This window comes from Anas platyrhynchos, chromosome 8 (genome assembly GCF_047663525.1).
Source record: "Anas platyrhynchos isolate ZD024472 breed Pekin duck chromosome 8, IASCAAS_PekinDuck_T2T, whole genome shotgun sequence".
NCBI classification, from domain to species: domain Eukaryota; kingdom Metazoa; phylum Chordata; class Aves; order Anseriformes; family Anatidae; genus Anas; species Anas platyrhynchos.
Genome location: NC_092594.1, coordinates 29,184,084 through 29,211,992, shown reverse-complemented (window position 1 = coordinate 29,211,992; position 27,909 = coordinate 29,184,084). Strand labels below are relative to the sequence as shown.

The 27,909-nt window shown below is 49.9% G+C and overlaps 1 protein-coding gene across 3 annotated transcripts in view; it reads left to right on the top strand.

Annotated features, from left to right (window-relative positions):
- Nucleotides 1–4,467: 4,467 nt before the first annotated feature.
- The window catches only part of ERI3 (ERI1 exoribonuclease family member 3), a 109,116-nt gene continuing 85,674 nt past the window's right edge, over nucleotides 4,468–27,909 (top strand). The window contains exons 1-3 of one of the 3 annotated variants that reach the window (XM_027462460.3): nucleotides 4,468–4,607; nucleotides 12,563–12,837; nucleotides 26,147–26,263. In XM_027462460.3, the coding sequence (XP_027318261.1) occupies nucleotides 12,586–12,837; nucleotides 26,147–26,263 (369 nt within the window). In that variant the 5' untranslated portion in view covers nucleotides 4,468–4,607; nucleotides 12,563–12,585. Of the gene's footprint in view, nucleotides 4,634–6,809; nucleotides 8,187–12,562; nucleotides 12,838–26,146; nucleotides 26,264–27,909 lie in introns of those variants that run through there. The other 2 variants (XM_027462461.3, XM_005028746.6) reach the window with 2 other exon arrangements.

Genomic DNA, 27,909 nt, shown 5'->3' with positions numbered 1-27,909 from the left:
TTTAACTGGAAAAGGATTTCCACCCCATGGCCCTGATTCCGGCTGAATTAATGGTTTTTGAACTGAATCAGCACATTTGAAGTTAAAACAGATCCCCACTGAGTCTGTACATTTTTATTACTGTGCAAGGAGTGCTTAGGAAAATAAAAGGAACAAGAAAGCCCTGAGAGTGGACCACCCTGTTGAGGGGGGAAATATAGAAATCAAGCTTGTTTATATGAGTGATATTTATAGGGTCAAGTGACAAATATGGTGCGAGGCCTTGGAGCCCGGCTCGGGAATACCACATACCAGTCTGGGCACTCGTGCTCAAGAAAATTTAATTGAAACTGGAGCAGGTGCAGAGGAGGTCTGCTAAGGTGGTGTGGGACACGGAAAGTCAAAGTGGCAAGGAGAGAATAACGGGGTTTTGTTAGCCCAGCAAAACAAAGATGACAAAGATGACTGGAATCTGAGAGCTGCCTAGAAATACACCAGGGGAGTTAAAAACAAAAACAAGTTAAAGCCAAGGACCATCCTGCCAGAGCAATTGAGTGTAAACTATCTGTGAATACATGTTATCTGGGAATTAGAGGAAGTTTCCCATCTGTCAGGCAGAGAAGACCTGAAGAAGCCTTCCAGACGGGCTAGCATGGACAAGTAAAAGAACATATTTGAAGATGGAGGTTGATAAATTGACTAGGATGCTGAATGGGAAATTATATTATGTGATGGAGCAGTGTGCTCAGTATCCCTGGGACTCCTTGGCTGGCTGACACTCTTACATGTGGAGGGCTTTTATGATCTGAAATCCCCTTTTGCCTTTCCTAGATTAAGGACCTCAGCACCTTTAAAATCTCTGGTCTTTATCACCCACGAGCCGAGTGCTGCATCTGCGAACCTCTTGGCCCCACCAAGCTGCTGTTGCTGCCGCTCCCAAATCCATCAGGGGGTCACTGTCAAACAATGAGACACACTTGCTCCCACGGGGCTGAACGAGCTGCTTCCTTTCAAAACACCCTTTAATTGACAGCTAGGAATAGCTTTCCATGATGACAAGCTGTCATTAATATCATTCATGAGAATGATACCCCAGTGATAGTATATGTGTTTGGAGAAAAGAGGAGAGAGAAATCCTCTGCAAACAAATGTTTCAGCAGAACACATGAACTGAGCTGTGGTTTCAAGAATGACAACATGAATATAAAAATGTACATTGTGAATATTAGTATTCCCTTAAATATGTGTTCACGTTGCTTAATGAGTCCCACCGGTGGCGTTAGTAACTGAAGGATTTGAGTTGGCACATTATTAACTTGTTAAGTAGAAAACAGTGATACAAGACTACTTGTCATGTGTATTATAAGACATTTAAAAGTTGCATTCAGCATAAGCAGCTGAACAGAACTAAAGGAGTTGCCTTTAAAATGAGGTGATGCTTTTTGTGCCATAATCTTGTAAAATCCTGCTGCGTTAAAAGGCGCTGTGCTCCATAACTCCTCAGCCAGAAGGCACCGTAGGCAGGGCTGGGGAGGCAGTCAGTGACAGCCTCCCTCCTTGTTTGTGCTGAACTGTGGCGTGATTCCCATCTTGGGCTAAGGTGTGCTCAGCCCTTCATTAACACAAGAATTCCCTAGAGCTGCGATGTGCAGTCAGTGGGATTTATTTGTTTTCCTGCCTTGCCCTGCCCCACCACTTTGCTGCCTCTCCTTAAAGCCCTGCCCATCCATCAGCCCCAAGGTGGATGCACATTTGTGCAGAGTGAAGCGATGCTGTGTTAAGGAACTATGAGTTATTTAAAACAAATTAAAGTTATAGCTGTGGTCCAGGCTGCTGTGTCTGCTGGCGGCAGCACCAGAGATCCAGCTGTGAGAGGGGGGCACTGCTGGAAGCTTCAGGCTGACCTTTCCAGATGATGTTTGAAGATTTAATCAGGACAGTCCCCAACATTGCTCCAGTCTGGACAGTCTTTCCTCTGCACTGCTTATAGCCATCCCCAGATCTCTAAAGTAGGACAAGCAATTAAGACACCAGAGCTGCTGCTGAAACTCTCTTGCTTGCTCTTGGGCTGACAGAGGGCTTGTTATGTTGGTCCTGAGGCTGTGCGGACATGGGATTGGCATGGTCATGCCACACAAACTAAATAAGGTAACCCTGATCAGCAACTGTCAGCCCTTTTGCCCATATTTCCCCATCTGCACATCCCAGTTTCTCTGTACTGCTGGCCCAGGGCCCCATAGCAGTTGTTCACCTCTGCATTTCATAGCTGTGCCACAGATGGTGTCACTTGGGGAGGGGAGCAGTTCCCAGGGAATGTGCTGCAGAAGCCATGCATATCAGCTGGGAGGGCCGGCGTTGGGCCAGCCACAGGATATCTATTGATCACCTTCTTTCATTCTCCAGAACCCTGGAGTGAGCTGGATTAATCTGAGGTGACATTTTCAGTGGCCCACAGCGTTCTTTTGAGGCATCTACACTCACATAAGACAGCCTTAGATACTAACACTGTAGAAACAGCGGTGATATTTATAAGATGTGGTTCTCCTCTAGCTGGTTGAGGATCCTTCCCCAGCATCTGAGAGCTCTGTTAAAAAGAAAAAAAAAAAAAAAAAAAAAAAAAAAAGAAAAAAAAAGTATCTCTTTGGTAGTACAGTTGCTGACAGCAATTGCATTGCTGTCCCACAGCCTTTGGAAGAAAACTCATATAGACTTCATAGACCTCATAGGGGACACTGAGGCTAGCATGGGCCAGGATGTGGCCCTCCATTATTGCATTATTGCATATGCTCAGCTTGGGAAAGGAGTTCCCTGCCACAAAAAGGGTCAGGAGGAAATCTCCTGCTTGCTGCGGTGCCTACAAGCCTGGGAAACAGCACCAGGCTTGGCTGATGAAAAAGAGACATGCACGCATCTTTGAGCCATTGATTGTTTGTCTAGACGGCGAAAAAGATTATTTTTTACTGCTACATCCAGAGGTCAGCAGTGAAAAGGCTTCCTCTCTCATCCTACTAGAAACACTCACAGGCAGGTTGCGAGTCCTAAATTTTAAGCTTTGGGGCTGCTGTGTCATTTCCAGCACGTCTCTGCTATCCCTGATGAGGAGGGGCTGGCAGAGGGCACTTACAGATTGCTCACGGAACGCCACGCCGGAAAAGCCCTATATTCACTCTCCCGTGCTCTTTGGCAAGCCATACATCAGTCACCAAAGGCTTGACAAATCACATCAGTACGGCTGAGCTTAGAAGTAAAACTTGCTTGTGTGGGTGGGAGGCTGAGAGATGCGAAATCCAAAAGGACTTAAAGGAACTCTTTCTATTATTAAATGGCTTGCAGTTGGTATATTACAGTTCTGACATGCTACTTTCATGATTCAGGCCTCCAAAGTTCAAGGCTGCATACAAACAGAACAAAAAGGATGAATTCAGCCTGAAGAGCCAGCAAGCTGATGTAAGACGGGCAGCAGGCAGATATGGCCAGGCAGCCAGGACTGCGCTAGCAGACTGCACTTCACAGAGTGGCAGCCAGTGCTCTCTGCACCCCGGCGCTTACCTTTGTCAAATATTTTTAGGCACAGAGCCTGAGGAAGGCTTCAGGGATGATTTGAAAGGGGGCAGCAAGATGACAGAGAGATAGGGCTGCTGCTGTCTGCGGACGGAGGATGGATGAGGTGACCTCTAAGATCCCTCGCAGTCCTATTTGCCACGAGTCAGTGACTCGGAGTTTACTCTTCACACGTGCGAGGAGCACCAGGGACAGTGCAGAGGAGCTGCTTGCTTGAAATGCCTTAGGTGCAGAGGTGTGAGTCAACGAGGGGAGCGAGGAAGAAGGCAAAATGCAAGCAGTGGCATTCTCAAGGTATGGTTGGCATAGCAGCTGTGCTGTTCAGGGGTTATAGACAGGCATCTTTGCAGGTATGCTGCATGTATCCTAGCTGAAGGTGCCATCCGTGGAATGGGGAGGTGATGCTAGCTTAGGGATGTCCAGCAAAGACCGGGCAAGGTCCAGACACAGGTTTTAGGATCAGAGAGCTGCACGAATGCAGAGGAGCCTGGAAGCCAGTGACTGATGGGGACATCTTCATAGCATTTGGTATTTATTTTGCAGGCTCCGTGTGGCACATGGAGGGCTGGCCTCAAGTGACATGGGACGTGGCATTGGGGGATGTGACGGTGTGGGCTGCGGGGACGCAGCGGGTGGGTTGTGGAGACAAGATGGGGAGATGTGTGGGGAGATGGAGGGGTGGGCGCTGTGGGGGACATGAGTGTGGTGCTTGGGGACATCAGTGTGGTGCTTGGGGACACGAGGGGTGGCCGAGGGTGACAGGAGGACATCAGTGGTAATGAGGGGGACACTTGGGGACACCAGTGGGGCCGAGGGGCTCCTGACCCCACACAGCCTCGCCCCAGGGGCCACCAGGAGGCGGGCACAGCACCATGGAGGCGCTGCCCCCCACACACACCCTCAGAACTACAACCCCCAGCATGCCCCGCGCCTCGCTTCCGGCCGGGCTCTGACGCCGGGAGGCCAACCGCGGCGAGGAAGCCCCGCCCCCGGCGGCGGCAGGCGGCGCTGCGATTGGCTGGCGGCGCTGCCGCTCAGAGCGGGGTCAGAGGTCAGAGTGCGCGGAGGTGAGCGGCGGTGCCGGGGACTCGTGGTGCGGAGCGGCCGCGGCCCGGGGGGGGCCCCGGGGAACCGGGGGGGGGGGAGCGGCGCCGCCGGGCCTCGGGAGGCGGCGAGGCCGGGCCGGGCAGGGCCGGGAGGGGCCGGGGGGAGGCGTGGGGCCGGCCCGGGGAAGGGGGAGGCCCGGAGCGGGTCGGTTGGGGAGGAGGGGGGGAAGGGGCAAGGCCCCGGGGCCCGGTGAGGCCTTGCTGAGGGGGGGAGGCCGCGGGGGGGGCGTGGCGGGGCCTGGGCCGCTCGGGGCCCGGCCGCGGCTCGGGGCTGCGCGGGGCCGCACGGGCCGCAACGGGGCTGGGCCCGCGGGGAGAGGGGCTGGGGGCTGGGGGGGACCCGGTACCGGGGGGGGGCGGGGGCTGCACCCCGGTAATGGGAGGGGATGGGGGGGGGAGGGAGAGAGGGAGGGGGGCGGCAGCGCGGGGAGGGCCCCTGGGGGTGTGGGGGAGGAGGAGGTTGGGGGCCTTCCCCCCCCCTTCTTGTTATTTTCACCCCCTTTTTGTGTTTTTTTTGTTTGTTTGTTGATTTTTCTCGGCTGGGATGTGTGGGGGGGGTGTTGGTGCTCGCCCCTCGCGCTCTGTCTCTTAAAGTCTGTGTCCGGTGGGTCTGCGTGCTCGTTGTAAGCCGAACTCTTGGTGTGCCTCCTCTCTGCTTCATCCTCCTCCTCACTGAGCTCTGGGCTTCGGCGGTGGGTGGGTGGCTGGCTGGCTGCTGCTTGCTCGGAGCTCGTAAAGCCCTTTCCGTGGAAGGGACCGGGGAGTTTTCCATTTGGTTGAAGCTTGCACCGAGCCTCGGGATGGGTGAGGTGTGCGGGGCTCTGAGCAGGTGCAGCTTCGTGAGGCTCGTCCCATCAGATGTTAACAGAGAGTTGTCGGAGGGCTTTGTTTTTCTAAAGGTAGCTGGGATTAATTTTGGCATTCAGTTGTGCATCTCTTCGCTTTGTGGTAAAGTTGGTGGAGTTTTTTATTCCAAGAATGAATTGTTCTTAAAATAAATAACGTGCTAGAGGTCCAGTTGGTTACTCTTCAGTGTGTGGGCTTGGGAAATTGGATTTCAGATATTTTTGTTCCCTTTCAAGCACTTAATTTTGGTCTTTGCAGCTGAACTTTGATGTTAATTTATTGCGTGGACTAAACGCTTGTCTCGTTTCAAAGAGTGTCCCTCTTACAGTTCTTGTTTCTATCAAACTTTGGGTGGCTTTACGTGAATGGTGTAGTTTTGTTTCTAGAAAAAAAAAAAAAGTGTTATAGCCAGACAGATTTGAGTGTTACCAAAACCCAGAAGAAGAAGGAACCCGTTAAAGCATTAAAAAGCAAACACGCTAATGTGCTTGGTGCTAAATAAAGAAACTCTTGAATTGAGTGTATGCCGAAATGGATTGATGTGACCTTAAGGTTCTGCTTTGCAGTTGGGAGGTACTTCAATTTGATATTTTTATTTTTTTTTACTATTATTATTTTCCTCCTTTTAATTTTGGAAATAAAGCTCTGGAAGAGGCTGAAGTACGTGAAGTTTTTATGCTTGGCTCTGCTGCTGTGTGGGCCCAGCAGCCGCCTCTGGGTACAGGGCAGCAGGGCTGTAGGGCGCAGGGCTGGCGCTGTGCAGGGGTGGGGCTGGCTGGTGGTGTCATCTCCCCAGGAGAACACGGGAGGCTGCAAAGCGGCTGTGCCTCCCTCACAAGGAAGAGGCCAACCTGTTGCTCACAGTGTGTGCTGGAGCAGCAGCGGTAGCTGTCGCTGCCAGCTACCACGTGGCAACTTTTCTCCCCCCCGGGAGAGGTCACCTGTGTTGGGCAGGTGCCAGCTGAGTGGTTGTGTTCCCTCCAGGTCTGTTGGACAGGTGATACCTCGCTCCTAACCAACTTTTGTTTTTCATAATTTCAGTTGTACTTGTTGAAGTTGACTTTTTTTTTCCTTGAGTGGTTGGATATTAGAGGTAACATCTTCTGTGCTGGTTTCTCAGGGTTGCTGAGGGTGGGTTGTGTGGAACCTGTGCCCTATTGTAGCTGCTGCCCTGCTTGCAGCGTGTATTTCCCTGTCCAGCAGGACAGACCTTTGGCAGAGTACAAACTTTTTTTTTTTTTTTTTTAACATTTCCAGATTTCATATGTGAAGATCAAACGTGAGGAGTTTACTAAGATTCATTTGGCACTCTTAGGCATTAACCTTCAAGATAACAAAGGTGTGCAGCTGTGGCACTCGTGTATGAAAACCAAGTGGTTGTGCGTGCTGCATCCCATTAAACAAGAGGCTGGCTGGTGTTTCTCCTCTCACAGAACTAGGCTGATGTGCAGCAGTAGCTTGCCCTGCCTGGAAGCGTGGTAGCTGCAAATCTCTTACTTCTGGAGCAGGGAGCTCTGCGGGTTGAGAGCATCACAGTGCCATAAGTTTCAGAGCTATTTCCAAAGACCACGGCTGGGGAGGTTTGAGTTAAAATTGTGTTATTTTTTGACAGTGAAGTGGTTGACCACTGGAACGAGCTGCAGGTAGTTGGGAGCCCCCATGTTCGGTGCTGCAGCTCGAGGCCAGAAACTTTTCTGAAAGATGTTTGAGCCTTTGGGCTCGATTCAGGAGTGATGAAGTAGAAACTTTACGGCCAGCATGACATGAGGTTCGGGCGGGATGGCCCGATGGGCTTGCTGACTTCAGGTTTCATGTGTTTGTGCTGCTAGAGCCAGGATACCTTCTCTGGGAACTATCAAGCAAGGAAACTATCTTGCTTTAATGGTGTTTTACTCTGGCTGTGTTAGCCCTTCTATGGGTTCCTGTGGTTGAATTGGCTCATGGCAAGGCCTGACGAGCGCAGGACTGGGTGTGAGATAATCAGCAGGAGAATCAGGCTGAGCGGGAAGGATGGGCTTGCCTGCTCCTGGCCCCCGAGACCTCTTGGGGTGATTAACCCCATTTTGTGTAGCTTCACCCCAGGGCCTTTTTTATGGCTCCCGTGCAGAGGCGGGAGACTGGACCAGAGGGTTCCTGTCTGGACTCAGTAACTTTGCTGCAGTACTCAACCCGCTCTTCCTCTGCAGCTTTCCGACCTGATGTTGTATATGCTGCCTCCTACTTCTTTGTTTTACTTTTTGTCATTTCCCTCCTGCCTTTTCTCTAAGTGACCAGTCCTTTGCTGCGTGGAGCTTCTTCCAACTTCAGCTTAGGTCCGTGTGCTGATCCGCGCTTCCTCGTGGAGGAGGTTTAAAAATACCCAGCAAAGCCTCTCTTAAGAGACCAGCCAAGGAGGTGACAAAAGTGGGTTGCCTCGCGGAGGTGGCCTAATAAAACGGGAGCGGAATTGCTCAGCTCGTCTTCGGGAGCGCTCCTGGGCGGTGGGCGCGGGTGGCGCTGTGCGGCACGTCAACTGAGCTGTGTTTGTTTCCCAGCCTCGTAGGGAGCGGTAGCCCCAAAAACCGCCTCGCTCATTGTGATCTCACAAGCCTTCGCGTCTGTGGCGTCACAATGGAGGAGATGCTGGTGCTCGGAGCCCGTGCCTCTGAGATAGCAGCCGAGGAACGCAGCAGGAAGGATGAGCTCGAGGAACGGGTGAGAACTGAACCCAGCAGTGCCCTGCATCCTTCCTGCGTTCGCTCATCTCTCCTGTAATGCCCCCTCTCTTTTTATCCTCTATATTTATGAATCAAACTCAATAAAATGAGACAAACCTGATGTACATTTTGGATTGGTTTTGGTTTTTCTAGCCTTGAGTTTAGCTGTCTGCCAGAGACCAGGAGCTGTAGTTGCCTCTGCTCAGGCTTTGCTCAGGGAAGGAACTGAGCCATGCTACTCCCAAAGCTTGCTTGCTTTTTTTTTTTTATTATTTTATTTCTTTTTTTAAAAAAAAAAAAAGTTGCCCCTGGAACCCCTTCTCTGCTGTTACCCTCCCGTACCGCACTGGGTCTAACTTCAGCCTCTAAGTTCCTGCGAACAGGGGCATCTTCGTCTGTAGTGGGAAGAAGCTGCGAGCGATTCTGGAGCGCTCTAAGAACCAAATGATTGAGGCTGAGGTGTATCTGTGATGAGGAATGAGGGGACAGGATGTAGGCATCCCGTGGCAGTGCTCAGGGGAGGTTATGTTACGAATTTTCCAAAATTTGGTCTTGGTTGTCTAGCGGTGCCGCAGCCAAACCCAGCCAGAAGTGGAGTTCTGGATTAACGCTCAGGAGGTGATGCGGTGAGGTTAACAACTTCAAGAAGCAAATTTACCTGTCTAAAATCCTGTCACATCATTAAAGCAGTTATCAAAGCTTTGTGTTCTGTTTGTTTTACTTTATGTATTATTTTTTGTAAGTTTGGAGAGTGCCAGTTCGGATCAGCTGGGTTTGTCCTTAAGTCTCTTGTTTCCCGTCTCCCAGGCTAGCCAGGTGCTGTCATCTCTTGGACTGTAGTCTCTGTCATGAAATATTTTGTTTTAGGTTAATGATTTAGGTTAATAATTTTAAAAACAACTAAGATCTCTCTATTGTTCTTCAGTTATATCTACACACAACTGAAATATGGGCTCACATTTGACCTCCCAAGTACGCATTTGAACAGCTCCCAAATTGGAAGTCCTGCCTTCTTTTGGCCATGCCCTGTTCCAGGAGTTGCTAAATGTATGCAATTTTATTCCACAAAATGCATCTTTATTGCCCTCTCTTTTTATCCTCTTTATTTATGAATCAAACTCAATAAAATGAGACAAACTTGATTTACGTTTTGGATTGGTTTTGGTTGCTCTAGCCTTGAGTTTAGCTGTCTGCCAGAGACCAGGAGTTGTAGTTGCCTCTGCTCAGGCTTTGCTTAGGGAATAAACTGAGCTGTGCTACTCCCAAAGCTTGCTTTTATTTTTTTTTTATTTCTTGCTTTTTTTTTAATTTTAGTTTGCATTGTTATTTAGGTTGTTTTTCTTTTTTTTTTATAGAAATACTGTGGTAAGGCCGTTTTACCATAACATAAAGTAATTTAGCATGTAAATGGAGGCTCTCGTAAAAGAAATCCTTTAAGGTTGGAGGGGCAACCCAAGAAACATTCCTTTTCCCCCCTCCTGCTTCAGCTAATCAAACGGAGCGGTGAAGGAATATTTTTGGGTTAAAAGCAAGCCGTTAAAGTTATGCCATCTTTTGCTGCCAGGTGACTTTAATTAGGTGTGGTTGTAGAAATAAGCATTTATGTTAAGTGCGAAGAGCCCGTTGAGCTCAAGATCGTAGGCTGATGAGTCTTGCCATTGATGGATTTGTGCCCTGGCTTTGGGGCTGCCCTGCAGGTTGAGCCCTTGCGGTGCCCTGCTGACTTTGACACAGCCACTTATTTATATTTTTTAATTTGAAGAGCCAGTTGCTGATGATAGCTGGTGATGTCGTGTGGTGCACTTACACAGCACCTAGTGCTGACTTGATCTTCCAGCTGCAACCCAGCACACGTGGCTGTTTCCCTCTTCCTGGGTGTTGCAGGTGTAAAATGCTGTCACGTTTTCCTAGGTCTGCGTACAGTCTGTCAAAATAATTCCTCAAGTCCAGCCTCTGCTCGTGGTCCTGTTATATATATCTGTGAGGAATTGGAGCTCTGTGATATAAAATATTAACCTAGGCGGGTTGGAAGCCAGATGTGGCAGTTTGCACTATCTGAGGTTATGATCTGACCCTGTGTGCATAGGCAGTGTGTTTTCTCACTTAGGTGTGGATTTGGGCTCGTGCAACATGTGGGTTTGTCAGGATGGAGCAGGGCTTCTGGTTTTTGAAGCCGTGCTGCCTGCATTGTTGTCCCTTTGGAAAAAAAAAAAAGTGGAGGATAATTACTAGTGCCTTGCATTGTCATAGCAGTTATAAATGCTTTCCGTGACTTCTAATAAAGTGTGTTTGCTCACCAGCTATCTTGTGCTCCGAGGCACTCTGACCCTGGCGGAGCAGATGATGTAAGGTCTTCCCAGGGCACCTGGAGCAGTGGCTGGGTAAACACGCAGTTAAAACTTCATTTGGCTCGCAGTGCGGGGCTTGCAGGGGGGCTGCTCCTCTTTGCATGCAGCCTGCAGAGGGGAATTGCAGGAAATCCCCCACTGGCACACCTTCGTTCAGGGCATGGCTCCCTCTGCTCCCCATGTTGATGATGGGATGGCTGATGGCACTGGGTGCACACCACGTTGGTCCGCGTGGCATGGACCTGCCTGGCTCTACTGGGGCCACATGGCGATGAGCCCAAATCCCCCAGAATCACCCTACACGCACCCCTAGCTTGAAGACTGAAAGCACGGACACCTCAAATCTCTCTTATTTGGGGCAGGTTAGAAGCGAATGTAACTTCTGTCGGGTGGTAACGCGTTTGTTAATGACAGTGAAAGCTGTAGATGGAGAAGCAGTAGGCAGAGCTGAGCCCCTTTAGGATAAAAGCGGTGTTGTGCTTGCAGCGTGGCTCCGGTTATTGTGGTTTTGTGACTTGTGTCAGCAGTTTTCCAGGTACCAGGCTCGCTGCGTTGGTGCAGCAAGTGCTCCTCCACAACAGGAGAGCCACGAGGTGCAGCCACATTCACACCGTGGGCACTGGCTCCACCTGAAACCCCCCCGGCTCCTCCGGTTTCCAGCTGTGGAGTGCCCGGGTGCTCCCTGCCCCGCAGCCCTCCGAAGGGCAGGGTGCACACCGAGTGTTTGCTCGGAGCACGCAGCCTGCTCAGCCGCAATTAGCTCCTAATCTGGGCCTTCCGAGTTCCGCCGGGCTCGCAGGTAAATACAGATTTAGCCGCTGTCGGAGGCGTGTTATTTACCTCATTAAGTGTGTGTTTTGGCACGTGCCTTATTTACCTGCCGGACTAACGGATGGGGAAGAGCAAATGCTGTCTTCTGTGCAAATAGCGACTTGGGGCGCGGGCTGCGAGTCCTCTGCTTCCTCTCTCCCATTTCAGGGAGGAGAGGCAAGCGCATGTGTGGCTGGGCTTGGGCAGCGATGGGGCTGTGCACGGAGCCAAAAGCAGGCTGTGCCCGTTGTCCCCAGCCCCACATGTGATGTCTGTGGGGAATTACGCCCTGCTGTATCCTTGCTTGGGAGGATGGGGTTGCCCAAATTCACCTGTTTTGCCACCGCTGAGTGCCAGCTCCGTGAGCAGGGCTTGCTCTCATCTCCATAAATGTGAACCTGGGAGCAGGTTTTTCCTGCAGCATTTGAAAAGAAAAAGGGTAGGGGGGAAATCCAGACAGTCTCTTGTGGGTGGGGTAATTTATTAAATAGCCCTTACTCAACACAAGCATCAGAAGGGGGTGGCTGCGCGAGGTATTTCTGGGGAGGGGGGAGGAAGATCATAACCTATAAAGCCTGGCTTGTGCTTTACTGAAAGGACAGCTTGGGTTTGTTGTACCAGGATCTTCCTCAGAGAAATCCCTGAAGTGAGAAATCCAGTGCAGCACTGGAATCACATCTCAGGGAAACCTGGTACTTGGGGCAAGCGAGAACTTCCCCTGGAAGGGCTCCTCTGGCCCCCAGACATGTGGGTTTGTGGCATGATGGGGAGGTTGTGGTGTGCTTATCAGGCGTTTTCAGGGCCAGGCTGTTCCAATGGGTGGTAGTGTTGGTGTTGAATTCCTGCCGTGTATCAGAAGTTGTGTTGTATATGAAGAGATGAAAGGGCTCCAAAATTTCGATAGGTTTAGGTCAGGCGTTTCACGTGTTGTGGTTTGTGTTGTGTTCTGTGAGGATAAGGTCCAACGGGGAGGTGTAATCTGTGTTGTATGGCTTGTGGTTCTTCATTTAGAGCTGTTAATTTCCAGTTACCTGTGATTCTGGATGCCGTGAGCTCAGTCCAGATGGCAGGTGTGGTGCTGAGGGCAGGTTGCTGTTATTCCAGGTTGCAGTGCTGGAACCTCCACTGGGAAGCACGGAGAAAACCCGATGGAAAGTGCAGCGGAGCAATGCTGGCAGAGATGAGATGTGCCTAAGTAACACGAGTCTCTCTTCAGTTTCAGATGCCTCTGGATGTTCAATGATAGCACTCCTCCATACTGGAGCAGCAAAGTTTCCCCAAAACTTACTTCCAAGGACAAGACAAGCTGTGTGCTCCCTCCGCCCGCCTGGTGTTCTCAAAGGGTACGGCTCCATCGTAAGCAGGAAACTGGCGTCCCACGGCTTCGGAGCTTCCATGGCAGCAATGTCGTCCTTCCCTCCACAGAGATATCACTACTTCTTAGTGCTGGATTTTGAGGCCACGTGTGACAAACCACAGATTCATCCTCAGGTAAATAGCTGAGCCTGTTAATTTTCCCCTCGTGAGTTGCTGCTGCCCTTTGTGAGAGGGGGAAGGCAAAGACACGGTGCTCGCTTGCTCATTTCCCTTGGTTTCTGCCACCTTCTTCCTTTTGTTGGTCCTCCAAAGCTCCTAGCCATCACCCACTCTGTCAGGAGCACTGTGAGGAACAAACAGGAGGAGCATGATTTCCATCAGGGAAGCGACAATACAATATCAGAAATGCTACTTAAAGCCATGCATGCCTGTCAGCTGCCTGAAGTGGAGAGGGTTTAAAAATTGCAGGCTGGGAACCTGCATTGGTAGAGTACTCCCAGCAACCCTGCTTGATTCTGCAAGGAAAAAAAGCTGTTACTGAAGTTATTTTGTGTGGTTGTTAACTCTGGAGTGTAATGAGATATGAACTGGTCAGCTTCGGGGCAGTTTTTCAGTGCTTTACCTCCTGAGATGTGCAGAGATCCACCTGAGGCTCAGATGTTTTTCTGCAGGCAGTCCTCCCGTAATAGTGCAGAGCAACGTAGTAAATATATTCTCAGTTGTCAGCAGGATGGGGCTAGGGTTTCCATTTCAATTGGAAAAACATGCTGAAAAGACAAAGTATAATATTGGGTTAGTGACAAAGCAGCAGAATTTCCGAGTCTCGAAATGGAGCTTGGACTTCACGCCCTCCTGTGCATTGAGCAACTGGCCTCTTGCTGCTATTGCTGGCGCGTTGGCTCTGAGAATAAATTCTCTTTGCTTTGCTTCAACTGTACTGAGGGCTGGACAGTAATCAACGGGGTATCTCGTTACTGAGATGGCTCGGTGCAGCGTGTTCGTTTCCCAGTGCAGCCGTGGTTTCCTTCGGGCTCCTCCTGTCGGAGGCGTGCTGCAGGCTGGGACCAGACCTGTCCCTTCTCTTCCCCAGCGGTGCCACTGGTCTCCAGTGGTGCCTGAAAAAAGGACCGCAAATTCGCTGCCCTTTTGCTGGGTCTTTGTGGGAGGCTGTTGTGGCTGCTCGTCCAGCTCTGGCAGCAGCTTTAAGCGCTCTCTGAGTGCGATGTCGGGATATTTGCTGCCCGCTCAGCCTCGGGTGCACAGCCCTGTCAAAGCTGTAAATCGGCTCTCCCTTGTCCCTTCGGATATGGGCTTGGTCTGCGCGCATTTTGATGCAAAACCATGATGCATGGGGAGCTGGTTTACAGCTGGCAGTAAAAAGGAGCATGAGTGGAATATGATTACTACTGTTTTAAGGAGCTTTGTCCCCAAGTCCTTGCCGGGGAAAGTAATGGCCTGGGCCAACGCAGATCTGCTATATATTTTGTTGCACCTTTAAGGTGGGGATGTTCTTCGCTGGTGGTTTTTCCTGTCTGCTGTGTGCAGCGTCCGTGTCGTATCCAGTGTGGTGTGAGGCCTGTCAGTCCCTCACGTCCTCGCAAACAAATGAGTTTGGCAAATCAGGGGACGGCTCCTGCTGCATGGAAATCAGTGCCGCTTTCTGAAAAGGCTGAAGTTGCCGGCTGCAATCAGGCAACTTTACAGAAAAGAGGTTTGTCAGCTCGTGCCCCTACCTACACCTTCCCTGTCTGCTGACCAGTGCGGCTTTAGCTCTGTTTGCTGTTGAGGTTTTGTGTCGTGGGGAGCAAACTGCTGTGGATGTTCAGGAATGGTTCGTGCAAGGTCTTCCTAGCGGGATCTTTCAGTGGAGCAGTGCCAGGCAGGTTTTGTAGCTGTGGTCTGAGGACAGACCTGGGAGCCAGATGTGGTCAGGTGCTGGTTTTAACTGCGGTCCCAGTTCTTTTTCTGCCTTTGTTACGTTGCTTGCAGAATGGAAGCCTAGTAGGTGATGCAATGAAATTCGAATGCACTGGAATGTGATGAGGAGGCTGCACGCAGAGCTGAGCCGTGATCCAAGTTACTTTCAGTGGGTAGTCATAGCTGTAAATTTAGCCATCTCAGCCTCGAAGTCTGGCAGAGTGCACTTGCCACTGTGCAGTGCACTTCACATTTCTCACTAACTGCTCTTCAAAATGTTCCAGCTTCTCAGCAGAAGGAGCTGTCTCTTTATTTACACCAAGGTGTGTGCCTGCCACATCTGCTCCCCCTCCCGCAGTGTTTCCTTGTGCTCTCCTGCAGCCGGCAGCCTCGCTGACATTGTCCCTGGGGAAGTCCTTCATGGAAAGGCTCTTCGGGGAGCCCTGAAGACTCCTGCCTTTCCATCCCCTTTCACGCTGTGCTGTCCCCTCCAAGGTCTCATGGCACGGCCTCCAAAATGGGGATCAGGGAGGGTCGAGGACAGCAGCATTCCCCCAGGAAGCCATCTGTGTTGTGGCCCTAGCATGCTGTATGGCAGCTGCCCTTTGCATTACCATTTCTGCTCTGTCCTGGTCCCTGCCCTATGTCCGCAGAGGAGCAGTAGCACCAGGAGTGTGCTGCAGCCACCCTGCGTCCTCGCGGGTTGCTGTCACCTCCCCAATTCCTCCCAGCTTGCCAGAGATACGCCCCCAAAATCAAAGCGTGCATTTAAACGCACCAAGAGGCAGCTTGGCGTGCAGGTTTTGTGGGTGTATTTAGGAGCGATGGGCCATCCCAGGCACAAAAGGAAGCGGAGGGTTTAAGTGCACTGCCCCAAACGTGTAAGTGGGAAAACCTGAAGACTGGAGGCACGGTCTGTGACACGTAGTGCTTTAAGCAGCCAAAGGTCAGTAGGGGCTTGGCAGGAAGGGATGGCTATGGCTGCCCCCTCGCATCTCTTTAAAGCTTGCCTGTGTGTTTGGAATTCGATCCGAAGCCCGGTGGGGTCAGGCAGGAGCCGTCGCAGCGTGCAGGTCAGTGGTCCTGGGGCCACGGCAGTGGTAGCGTGCTTCATTTGTCAGCTCTAGCTTGTCGCTTGCTCTTTTCCCTTTGCTGGCTGCTGAGAGTTTGCAAGTGCCTGCCTCTTTTGTGCTCTGTCAGCATGTAGAGGGAGGTACATGTGGTGGTTCAGATGCTCAGAAGATGCATTAATAGGTGGGAATCGTTCTTCTGTCCCTTCGTCCTTGTGTACACCGTGTTTATGGTGGCTGGTGCTTTCAGTGGCTATTCAGGAGCTCAGATCTGCAGCTGCCTGCGTCCATGTTTTATTATTGCAGCGAGGGGCAGTGCCCCACTCGGCCAGCAAGCCGTGCATCCCACCTTCAACTTCAGCAGAGTGGGCAAAAAGCAATGATTTTCTTAAACATAAAGAAGTCTGATGAGAGAAATCAGAGCTGTTCAAAGCTGAATACGAAATTGTCTCTACGTAGGGTGTCAGTCTCTACTGTAATCCATTAAAAGCACTTCCATGAAAAACAAACGCTGCTCAGGCTTGTACACCTGCTGGCTGGACGTGTAAAAGAGCATCAGACCCCTGGGCTGGCAGAACCCAGCAGCTGGACCTAGGATTGCTCACTGAGCTTTTGGTAGCGATGAAGTTACTGGTTTCTCGTGTCAATTCTTCAGGTACTTGACTTCAGTGTCTTGGGTTCGCTCAAATTTGATAATCAGTTGGGAATTAGAAAGCTGCCTCTTCCACTCCCTGTGAAAGGAAGGTTTGAAACGTTCAGGTCTTCTTGTTGCTAAAGGAGGCTGTCACCAGAGGCAGAGAGATTAATTACAGGTGATACCTTCCTTGCTCTCTTAAGCAGCGTGTTTTAAATATGAAATTCTTCCGATCGTTTTGTTCAGTGTGTCCTACTTGTTTCAAGTTTGTTTAACGTGCATTTTGACTGTTACTGTGTGCATCTTAATTGCTTCTGTCACATGAAGCTGGACATACTTTGTAATTGAACAAATACAGAACATTACTCAACACTTCAACATGAAACTGTAAACATTGAGACTGCAAATAAGCATATGTTCAATTACTGATTTATTTTTAAATATAACAGTAATGATTTAAGGGTAATAATAATTTGGAGTAGGATAGTAATAGTGCAGATAAACCTGTATGGTCATGGCACATTTTCCTGATTGGCAAAATCCCATTAACAAATGAGAGCCGGCCTTTCCTTAAGGTGACACTAAGTGCAAATGAAGACAAGTTTAAATTGGTTTCAGGCTGCGTTTCCTCGAGAGCTGGTGTAAGTGAGCATTAAATGCATTTTCCCTGTCCTGGCTCTCAGTCTCAGGCAGGCACAGCTGGAGTGGCCACAGCAATCGCTGCCTCTCCATCTCCATACTCCTCTACCCGTGGTGTTGGTCCCATGGTAGGGACATCTGCACGATGCCTCTCTGCTCCTGAGCCGCTGTGATTTGCAGACTGAGCTTGTGATGTGAATGGATGTTGATTTCTACCACCTTTAGGGCTTAGCAACACGTGTGCTGAGCTCTGTGCTTGGGGGAAGTAGTAGAAGTGGGCAAGTTGGACATCTAGGAGGGCTCTGTCCCTGCAATTACAAACGTGGGAGGAGGCTACGGGAGGGACCAGCAGGCTGCGAGGTGTCTTCTGCGTGCTCTTCAGGCAGTGCTCCCTGAAAGCTGCTGGGGCAATCCTAGCTGAGGTCCTGGGAGGGAATAGAGGAGGTGGCTCACGAGGTAGCAGATCGTCACTGTCCCATCCAGGGGCAGACAGGGGATATGTGCCAGTCTACGTGTCCTAGCCACATATCCCTGCGTAGCAGCTCTCTGCCAGCACGGGTTTTGTGTAGCTGTTCAGCTCGGTGCATTAGAAATCACCTGCCAAATCCTTTATTAAGGCTGATCATGAATTGCTGGAAAGTGAAGAAATTCAGGCTTGTTTCCCATGGCAACTTTAACTCAGCACTCTTGTGCGTAAGTATTACAGTGGAATATTAATCTGCAATTACCTGTCTTCATGCAGCTTAGGCTTGGGTGTAGTTCTAAATACATAGCTCTCAATTCAGCTTCTTACAGTGGTGTTTCTAGAGGAATGTCATTAAAGATGCATGTAACACAGTCGCTTAAAGCCTTTTCTTTTTTTTTTTCTTACTAAAAGTAAGTAAAAAATACGTATTTATCATCTCTTTGCCAATTAGGGCTTACTTTATACCCAGTGTTTAATGAAGCTACATGGCTGCGGTTACGCCATTCTTCTTATGTTGTAATGCTTTAAGTTCTTAAAGTGTCAGGAAATAGTTCATATAAAAGCTATTTTAGATGGCTTTTCTGTTCACATTAATTTTTGGAACAATTGTTTGGGAAAAAAAAACTTTTTGAGGCCTTGGAGCTGGTTCATCCAAGCTGTTACAAATTCTTCCGAGAGCACGTAAATATTGGTAACCTAATGTACTACGAGGGGCGTCTGAAATTAAAGAAATGCAGTTCTTTTTTATCGTGTTTTCTGTATGTCATGCACTTCATTGCAATTCCACCGGACTGTTGTGAAATAGCTTGACTGGTATTGAGAATAACGTCTTTATTTTGGAAGATGTGGGGATGGGAGGGAGCAGCCAGCGTTTCAGAATTGGTGCTGCGATGTCGGTGGCACCAGCCGCGGTGCAGCCCACGAAAGCCGCCTTCTCTGGGGCGGTGGCTTTGCCTTGCAGACCTCCCTCGCTCTTGCAGTGATAGGGCCAACCTCGCCGTGACCCACGTGGAGCTGACAGGACGGGCTGTGGCTCCAGGCAGTGGAATTAGCTGTGTTTATTTCAAACCTGACGAGCTCAGTAACCTGAACAGCCACCGAACCCAAACCTGGAGAGCGCAGCCACTAGACCACCGGGCAAGACACCTGACATGCCAAAATACAAAGCAGTCTCTTACCTACAGACACAAACCCGGTGTTAGTATATCAACAAACCTAAAATACCAGCTGCTTGAGGGGCCAATTGCCGCAGCCCTAACCTGACCCAACCTGCCCGGTGTTGGGCTGCCCTTGACAGGCTGATGAGATGGCTGCCTTCAGCCATCAGTCACGTTGCCCTCGCAGCCTGCCGAGCCCCCCAGCAGCCGTGCATGGCAGCGGGCAGCTCCCCACCTGCGCTGTTTTGTATCCTTAGCTGTGCAAACATTGCACGTCGTTCAGGTGACGAGTTGCAGAGTTAGGCGGGCTTGTTGTTGCAGCAGAAAAGTAGTTGAGCTTCAGTCACCCTGAAAAGAAAAGATCCGTGCGCATTCCTGAGCCAGCAGTCGGCTGTGCCATGGTTAAAGGTTGCTTCGCCTCGCCGTGAAGCAGCTGATGAGGGTAACGTGTGCCTTTCTGCAGGTAAGAAACGGTGCCACGGCTTCTTCCTCCCTTGCACATCACCTCCCTGGAGGCCACTTCTCAGGCTGTCTATTCCTAAGTGCATTCAGCTGGTCTTCTCGTAGATTACAACAAAGCCTTCCCCACAAAGAGAAGGTGCAGCTCAGCTCCTTTTGGTGAGCAGGGCACAGGACGTGCCCAAGCCTCACACTTCCTTCCCCTTTGTTCCCTCCTTGTGTTGTCTCTCAATCTGGGCACTTGCTGGCTGGCAGCGTAGCTCTTGGCCGTGTCCTTTCGCTCTCAGTGCCAGGCAGGAACGTGCTGTCACCAGCGGTTAGCTGTGATGTTTGTAAAACCCTTGGCTGTTCATTTACATGCACTAACATGCCCTTTCTGCCCGGTCCAGATGTTTTAGCGCTGCTGGGAACATCGATCGTTCGTGCTGCTCAATAGCAGGTGAAGAGGTTGGATCTGGAAGTGATTTGATGATTCTGCAGTGGGGACCAGCTGCTTGTGGTTCAAGGGAGTGGACTTAAGGCTGTAGTGTAGGTGTCTTGTAGTAGGTAATATCTGAAAATTTGCGTGTGCTGCTTTTAACCTGGTTCGAGTGTGAAGTCTCCCTTAAAAACGTTGGGCTTATATCGTTGTCTGCGTCAGTGGAGATTTTCTGGGTGGTTAAATGCGTGCTTGTAGCGCTTCAGGAGGTGAGTTGAAATGTTGGTGTGTCTGCATTTCTCATCCCAGGGATGAGGAGGGAGGTTCTCCTTTATTCTTGATGGCTCTGTGCTGCTGGGAAGACCAAAACAGATTTGTGCTTTTTGGGGGTGAGATAATGCTGATGGTGAGAGGCAGGATCCAGGTTGCGAGCAGATGCCTACCAAAGGTTTTGTTTGGGATGGAAGGATGAGGGTTGTGAGCCCGCTCTCCAAACATCAGGTACAATGGCAGATAGGAAAGAAGTCCTCGTGTTCACAGTGAGAAGTTCAGGGGGAAAATGTCACGTGCGAGATGTGTATGCTGCTGTTCGAGCCCTGCAAGGAGGGATCTGAGCTGGAGAAGAGATTCACTTAGGACTCCATACCTCAAAAAAAATTCTGAGACCATTTTAAGAAGATCTGAAAGAGAAATGCTCCGGCCTGCGTCTGCTGTGGATAGGAAGAGCAGTCATGAATTTAAACAACAGCGAGGGAAATTCAGATGAGGCATTAGGAAAAACTTTCCAATGATAAGACTAATGAAACACTAGGACAGAGCGCCTGGGGAGCGTGTGAGTCTCTCTTATTGGAGTCTGTAAAAACAGCCTAGACAAAGTCGGAAATGATTTAGGGGCAGGTGGTGATGCCTTCGGGCAGGTGCATGGACTAGACGGCTCTCTTAAAGCTCCAGCTCCCGGGGGCATGTGATTAGATGGGAGTTTCAGCTCCTATTAAAGAAAGAGAAATGGTCCCTCACCCTCACGGTTGTAAGGAAGCACCTGAAACCATGAGCCAGGTTTGATGTCAGTGCAGAGCCCAAAGGACAGCTCAAAACTAAGGAAATCCAGATTTTGGCATTAGGTTTCAGCCCCTGAACATTGGGGATAGAAGGTGAGGTTAAGCTAAGAGCAGGGGGGAAGGAAAAGCCCTTGGGTATTCAGCGACCAAGGAGCAGTTGCTGTCTTCGTGTCATCTTTTCCTCGTTGTTTCATGATCTTTTCATTTTCCTGCCTGTCCCCTCCTGTTCGGATTTTGGTGCACATTTCCTGCCACGCTTTTCCAAGATATGACAGTGGTTTGAATGTATTAAATTGTTGGGTGTGTGCAAATGGGTACTTTAAATAGGTAGCGATGGGAAAAAGCAATTTGGGGGGTCAGCAGCTTCCCCAAAGACCTTTTACTGGTGTTAATCAGCACACAGAACTTCCCGTGGACAGAAGCATCGTGAGGCTCCTCTGCGTGCAGGTAGGCAGCCTTTGGGAAGGGATAGCCCTGATCCAGGAGTCCTGCTGCCCCTCGTCACAGAGGTGTTGCCTTCATGGTCCCAGTTTGGGTTAGTTTAATAAAAATTTAGAACTGGGGAAAAGACCTCTGAGGTCATCCTGGCTCCTGCCCCTGAGGGCCGGTGCGAGGCTGCTCACTTGGAAGCAGCTTTAGTTAAAATAATAATTAAGGCTCTGAATGGAAGCAGGGGAGGCAGACCTGTTAGGCTAGGCTGTCCTTACCATGTCCCTTTTCTATTTTAATTGCCTTGGAAAAAAAAAGGAGAATCACAAGCCTTTAAAAGCTCTGATTCTTCCTGCTCTTCACCACCCCCCCCCGTCCCCTCCCAGATCTTGGAGGCATCAACTCTCATCTGTCAAAGTGTAAATCAGCAATTAAAACACAAACAGCGAAATGCCAAAGATGACCCGAAGCACAAAGCAACTGACAAACAAGTCCGGACAAATCGGCGGATAATTTATAAGCATTGCCCTAAAATCTAATTATTTGGCAATTCGAATTTGCAGCCGGCCAGGGCTGTGCAATAAATTTAACCCGCCATAAATTATTTAGGAGCAGCCCGTGGTGTAAATCAAAAACACGAGTGTTTGTTTAAGAAATAAGCTCCTTGTGCATAAAATGACTTTTTTTTCTTGAAAGACGGGACAAAAAAAGAACAAACTGAACAAAACGAGCTGGTGCTGAGCCTGTCCCCTCTGTCAGACTCCCCTGCCTCTCCCCCCCTTACCTTTTTGAAGGTGTAAAGCAGGCTTTGGGTAGGAAGTTTTATGCTTTTCCCTATCAGAAAAAAAAAAAAATTCCTTTCTCTCAAAGGCATCTGCTTGTTTTTATTGCGTTTTGAACAGTCAGCTCTGATTTTTATGGGCATCTTTTATTCTCGTGTTTATTAAACTTCTTCAAATGGGGGTGGGAGTAAGGGATAAATTATTCCCTGGTAGTTTTTGAACTGAATAGGCCACACGGCCTCCCTCAAATATATAAATCAGTCTCCCGAAGTGTGCCCTGTCCTCTTCTCACGCCGCCTTCTGGACTGAAAGGTTTTGAGGGCCGGGAAGTCCTGCAGGGCATCGTATTCCTTTAGCCTCGTAATGCCAGTGCTCCCGGACCCGAAATGATGAGCAGAAAGGTTCCGCTGTGGAAATCAGTGCAGTTTCAGCTGCTTGCCCTTCTGAACCAGAGGTCTGTGCTGGTACAGGAGAGCGTTTAGTACGAGTGGTTGTCTGCTTGGTCATCGCTGCTATTATCAGGAAAATCAAGGCAGCTGACTGCTTGCATCCCCGCTCGGGTGTTGCAGGGAGGGGAGCTGCGTTTAGGATGGTTGTGCAGGGAAAAGCTGCCTTTAGAGCCGTGATTTCACACACCCTTAGGAATTTTTCAAATGCTTTTTAAGGGGAAATCTGTAGCTGTTGTGCAGTGCCCTGCAGCATGCCCGCCGTGGGACAGCCAGGTTGCACGGAGGGCTTGCATCGGGTACCTCTTTTGGGGGAAATATTTTAAAGAAACAAGAAAAGCAAAAAAATCTGGGCAAGGTGGCACGTGGATTTGTGCGAAATGCCCTGAAATCATACAGGCAAGGTGGTTGTGCAGAGAGTGGCCCCGTAATGGATCTGGATAAGCCCAGGGCTCTGCGGGTTCCTATTGTTCAGGGGTTGGGGGAGCAGCGCAGGGGAGGGCAGGGTGCCGCTGCCTCTTCCTCTAAGCGTGTTAATATTGATTTGAGGAGCGCTGTGTTCCAACAATATAAATGCAAATGCCTGTAATTGGGAGCCGCGCGCAGAATGTCTCAACACAAAACACGCTCAACTTTTCCCGGGCGAGGGAAGGAAAAAAATAAAAAGCCGCTTATTTATTGCTGCTGCTTTGACTCCTGGATTTCCTTTCAAGCCGCTTTGCAGCGGTAAATAAAGCACCTAATTGCGGCGCTTACAAAACTCGAGCGGGGGCATTTGTTCTGCTGGGAGCTCGTGGCTCTTTGCAGGCTCTGGACCTCCGCAGCATCGTTGGAGCATGTCCCGAACTTGTGGCTGTGCTGCCAGGAGCAGCTGCAGGGGGGCGAGACCTCAAAGCCCCCAGTGCTGCTGGCAGCAGGCGACGTCGCAGCGCGTGGCAGTGCGTGGAGATCTCCGGGCAGCACGTAAGAACCATCAGGCTGCTGGAAGAAAGGAGACGACAGCGAGCTGCTGTTAATTCCCCCGCTCTCCTCTGCCTTTCCCCACCTGGAGGAAAGCAAAGAAAGCCCGTGGTGGAGGGAGCTGAGTATTTTAAGCTCGCCAGGCTGTCGTGAAACGTGAGCGAGCGCCCGGCTGCCTGCCGGAGAGGCGGGCTGTTGGGGGTGTGCGTGTGTGTCTGAGTGCTCACCATTTCGTAATAATTACTAATGAAATTCTAGATCCGTAATAACATTTCGGATATCTAAAACAAACCATATGCTTGTTAAAATAAAAAAAAAAAGTGGAAACAGATCAACTTTGAGCCATAAATTCATGGTAATAGAGGGCTCTTTTTTCCCCCCTTTCTGTTTATGTTTGATAGATATTTTTGTTTCTGCAGGAATGTCAACTCTTAATTTCATGATGTATCATGGGCTTAAGAAAATTGAATTTAATAAAGGCAAAAGATGAATGGCACCTTTAAAGGTCCCAACACTTGTCTTTATTAGCAGGACAAACTGCAGGGTCTCCAAACACTGCTTCTCTCCAAATGAAAGTTTAAATGAAAAGTACAGCAGTGTCACAGGTTAAATTTCATTGCAGGACTGGCTAACGTCGTTAGTGAGGAGTGGGGCTGATTTCATGGGGCTGGTATCTGTTGCCTTAGATACCAGTGGAGCAAACATTGCCAGAGACTGGAAAAATCTCTGCCAGAGGAAGCGTGCAGATAAACAGCCTTTTGGGAAAGCTCCTTTACCGCTCGCTTAAAAAAAACTGACCAAATAAGCCCAAAAGAGCTGCTGCTCCTTCTCCCGAGCCCTTAAAATCGCTCCGCGGGTCCCACCCCGGCTGCCTGGCCGCACGCCCCCCCCAGCCCTGCCGTAACGCTGGGTATTGTTAAATTTTCCACTTTTTTTTTTTAAGTAGAGCTTTTTATTTCTTTTATTTCCTCCGTCTGTTTTAATCCGACCCTCCTGGAAGTGCTTTTTTTTTTTTTTTGCCTGTGGTTCTCGGAGGCAGGCAACTCCTTTGTGCCTGGGATTCAGCCCGGCTTCGCATCCAGCCGCTTGATGGCCCCTGAGGACATCGCTGGTCCCGTGGGACCGAGCTCTGCATTGCAACGCAGCCCTGCTGGGAAATGCAGCCTGCGCCTGCCCTTCTAGAGGGGCTGAGCCCTCTCCTCGCCCCGCCGTGGGCTCACCCGGTGCGATGTTCACCCCGTGCAGACCTCCAGGGCGGCTTCCCCAGCCCCTTTTGGGACCGGGTGTGCTATTTGGGGGCACAGTGGTGCTGTGCTGGGTTAGAGCTGGCTCTTTTACACCGTCCTGTCACTGGATCTGAATTTCACAGTCCGTTTGCCTTCTGAACAGATGCTTTCTTTGATCAGTGTCCATCCGTGATGGTTGCTTTGAAGGGAGCGCCCCGTGCAGCTGTGTCCTCGTTCAGATTCAGGCTCTCCTGTTTGCACGGGAGATGCTGCGTGGCCAAAGCTGGGGACTTGGGCTGCACCACCAGCCACCTGGGCCATGTGCAGGCATTTTGCCTCTGCATCCTCCTCCCTGCCCCTTCCCAGCAGCGGGAAACGTGGTCGCTCCTGGTGGCTGTCAGTGGAGAAGGATGCTCCCAAACCTCTTCTCTTGGTTTACATGAGCACTGTGTGCAGCGTAGCTGGCCCTGGGGAAACCATTTGACTTCTCAGTGTCTCCACCTGGGCACTTACTAACATTTATTTCCTTTATTTTTCCAGCTTCCCATCGCAGCAAGCACGTGCCCCTTGCATCACACCGTGGTCAGGGCCAGGTACACGCACCCATGGGCTGTCCCCAGCGGGGCTGCAGGGTGTTTCCCCCGGCTATTTGAATTATTTGTTATTTCCATCTCCCCACCCATCCTCTCGCTGTCCCCCTGCCTGCTGGGGAGGTGATGTCAGCAGCTCCCATACGTGACCTCACGATAATTTCCGCCTGCGGGTCACGGGGGTTGCAGCCAGGGTGCAAAAACTGTGTCAGCTCCTCTGCAGCGACTGCCTTTTCTACATGCTAATTTTACTCGCAGGAGTTAGGGTTTTTTTTTTGTCCTTTTTTTTATTTCTTATTTGTCTCTTCCAGATGTTTTCAGGCAGTTTTTTTTGTTGTTAAACTAATTCCATTCATGTTTTAAAAATTTATGAAAGCGCTAATAAAAATGTCAAAGTGGTAAAAATGTTAGCTTTTGCTCTGCTTTGATTAAATTTTGCAAACTGTTTTTGAATATTAAAAAGCAATATTTTTTTTTATTCTCTCTCCCTCTCCCCGTTTCTCTCCAGAAGTGATTTGAGAGGCTTGTTGCATGGATATCACTCAGCGGGCTCATTTGCACTCCGGAACCTTGGTGCCATGCATCTCTATTAAATAACATAGACAAATTATTCTTTAAAGACACCAAACAAATTGTCACTTCTCCTCTTACATTAAACTGGAAGGAGGAGAGGGAGCGAGGAAGGAGGGGCGCGAGCACAAAGGATTTTATCGCTTTTATTCAGCGGTCGGCTTTTTTAATTCCACGCGTATTTTTTAATAATTGTGAAATCCATCGTAACCGAATTTGTTTAAACTTTTTATTAACAGGTCCGTGTAAATTTTTGATTGCTGATTATTCAAATAACCGAACATTCTTCTGATGAAGAACGTTTTTATTTCCCTATCAGCATAAATCGGCTCCAAAGAGGAGAATGAAGCAGGGCTCGCTGCTGAGCTATATTGCAGAGGGGTGGTTTGGGGGGGCTCCCAGTTCTCCTCCCTCTGTGGCCGTGCTCCGTGTGCCTCTGTTTTCAGTCTCTCCATGGAAGGAGCTGCTTCGTGCAGGAGCCTGCAAGCGTGAAAGAGCTCCTGGTGGCATCCAAAAGCAGCGTGAGGTGGATGGAGAGGGTGGCACTGGGCGTCAGGCAGCCCCTGGGATGTCCTTGCTGGACAGACAGAAGCTGGATCGTATCCTGCTTCCTTTTCTGTTTGGTTTAAATGAACAGCTGCTTTCCTTTGTGTCCTATGCAGGAGATCATCGAATTCCCAATCCTGAAGCTGAATGGCAGGACGATGGAGATCGAATCCACCTTTCACATGTATGTTCAGCCTGTGGTGCATCCCCAGCTTACGCCCTTCTGCACAGAGGTAAAGTGCAAAGGTTCCCTGGTGCTCCGAGAGTCTCCCTGGGGAGCAGGTTTCCATTGCACCGGGGTCGGGGCCGCCTCTTCACAGTGCAGCTGCAAGGCAGGGTGGCACGCCAGCCTCACGTTAAGGACACGGGGGATCATTTTGTCACTGTTGTAGCATGCAGAGGCCTCCGTTTGGGTTCATAATCAGTGTTCCTGGTTATGATCTGCTAGCTAAGATCAGTTCTATTCACAACTAACGAAGATATTGCTGGGTGACCACAAAATGAAAGCACTGCTGTGTGTTAGCTGACGTGCAGAATGCTGCAGCCTCTCTGTCAGCTTTGTGATTGTGCCACATGCTCGTTGGTGGGGAGGGTTAAAAAAGAGAGCGTGGCTCAGGGGGAGGACACGTCGGATTGCTCCGTGGTTCGGAGCTGTGACTCTCCAGTGTGGTTTGATGAGCCCCTCGGAGTGGTAAGATAACCAACAGCAGGATTTTTAAGACTGATGACGTGCTTGTGGAGAAGTGGCATCTTGTTCCTTGGTTCCTCATTGCCAAGGACAGCTGCTCTGGAGCTGCAGCCACCTTTCCCGAGACAGGGCTGAGAGGATGAAGGCAGCATGCAAGGAACTGGGTAAATGTGAGCCCTGATGGTTCAAAGGAAAGGGGGCTTGATTTATTTTAATTTATTTATTTCATTCAACACAAAGTTAACTGTTTCTGCAAGTGAGCACTTCCTCCCTGCTGTAGCCATCAGCACAGAGTTTTTAAGTTCTGTTTGCCTTGGTTTTTTTCCTGTTATTTCACTGTTCTGATGTTGGCCAGCTCCGTAACTAAAGCACTGACTGTGGGATCGGGGTATCCAAGCCTTTTGTTCAGGCCTGGTCTCATCCAGGCTCCTTGACACCACAGTGTGTTTGCTGCAGCCTCCGCAGCTGCAGGTTTTGGTCTTTGACATGCTTGTCCTCCACCTACTAGTTGGATGAAAAATGGCTCCCATGTGTTAAGTGAAACGTCTTCCAGGACCAGCTAGCCCCTTCTGTGTCTGCACATTGTAAAAATAAATAAGAAAACAAAACCTGTATTTATATACACACACATTTTTTTTCTGTAACTAAAACCAGCCAAAGGTATTTTATTTAAACTAAAAGAACAAAAGAAAAGAGTAAGCCCAGAAAACATCACTCTCAGGAGAGGGGCTTTCAGAAAGCCCTCCATTCTCACTCATTTATAGCTCTAACGGAGACATTTCTGCAAGCATAGTACTGGAAGGCTGGACAACTACTTGGGCTGGCCCTACCCACATGAGACTCACTGGCTGTATGCTTGCAAAACGTGTGCTGTGACAAATTTCCCAGTTGCACCTGATCTCTGCTAGGAGCAATGTTACCTTCTAGAGAAGGGCCCCAAATGTAAGTTTTGTACCTCTGATTTCCAGAGAAGTCATCTCACTAATGAACTCACACTGACATACCGTTTCAGCTGCATCCTTCCTCCTGCTGTTTCTTTATCCCTCTGTCACTTGCAGCTGCTTTTTGCAGAGGCTGTAGTGCCGGGGGGACCCGGGGGTGCTGTGGTGTGGCCAGGCAGCGCCCCAGCACTGCTGGCTCTGCCCTACATCCAGCTCCCAAACAGCCACTGCCTGCCCGGCTCCAGCACTT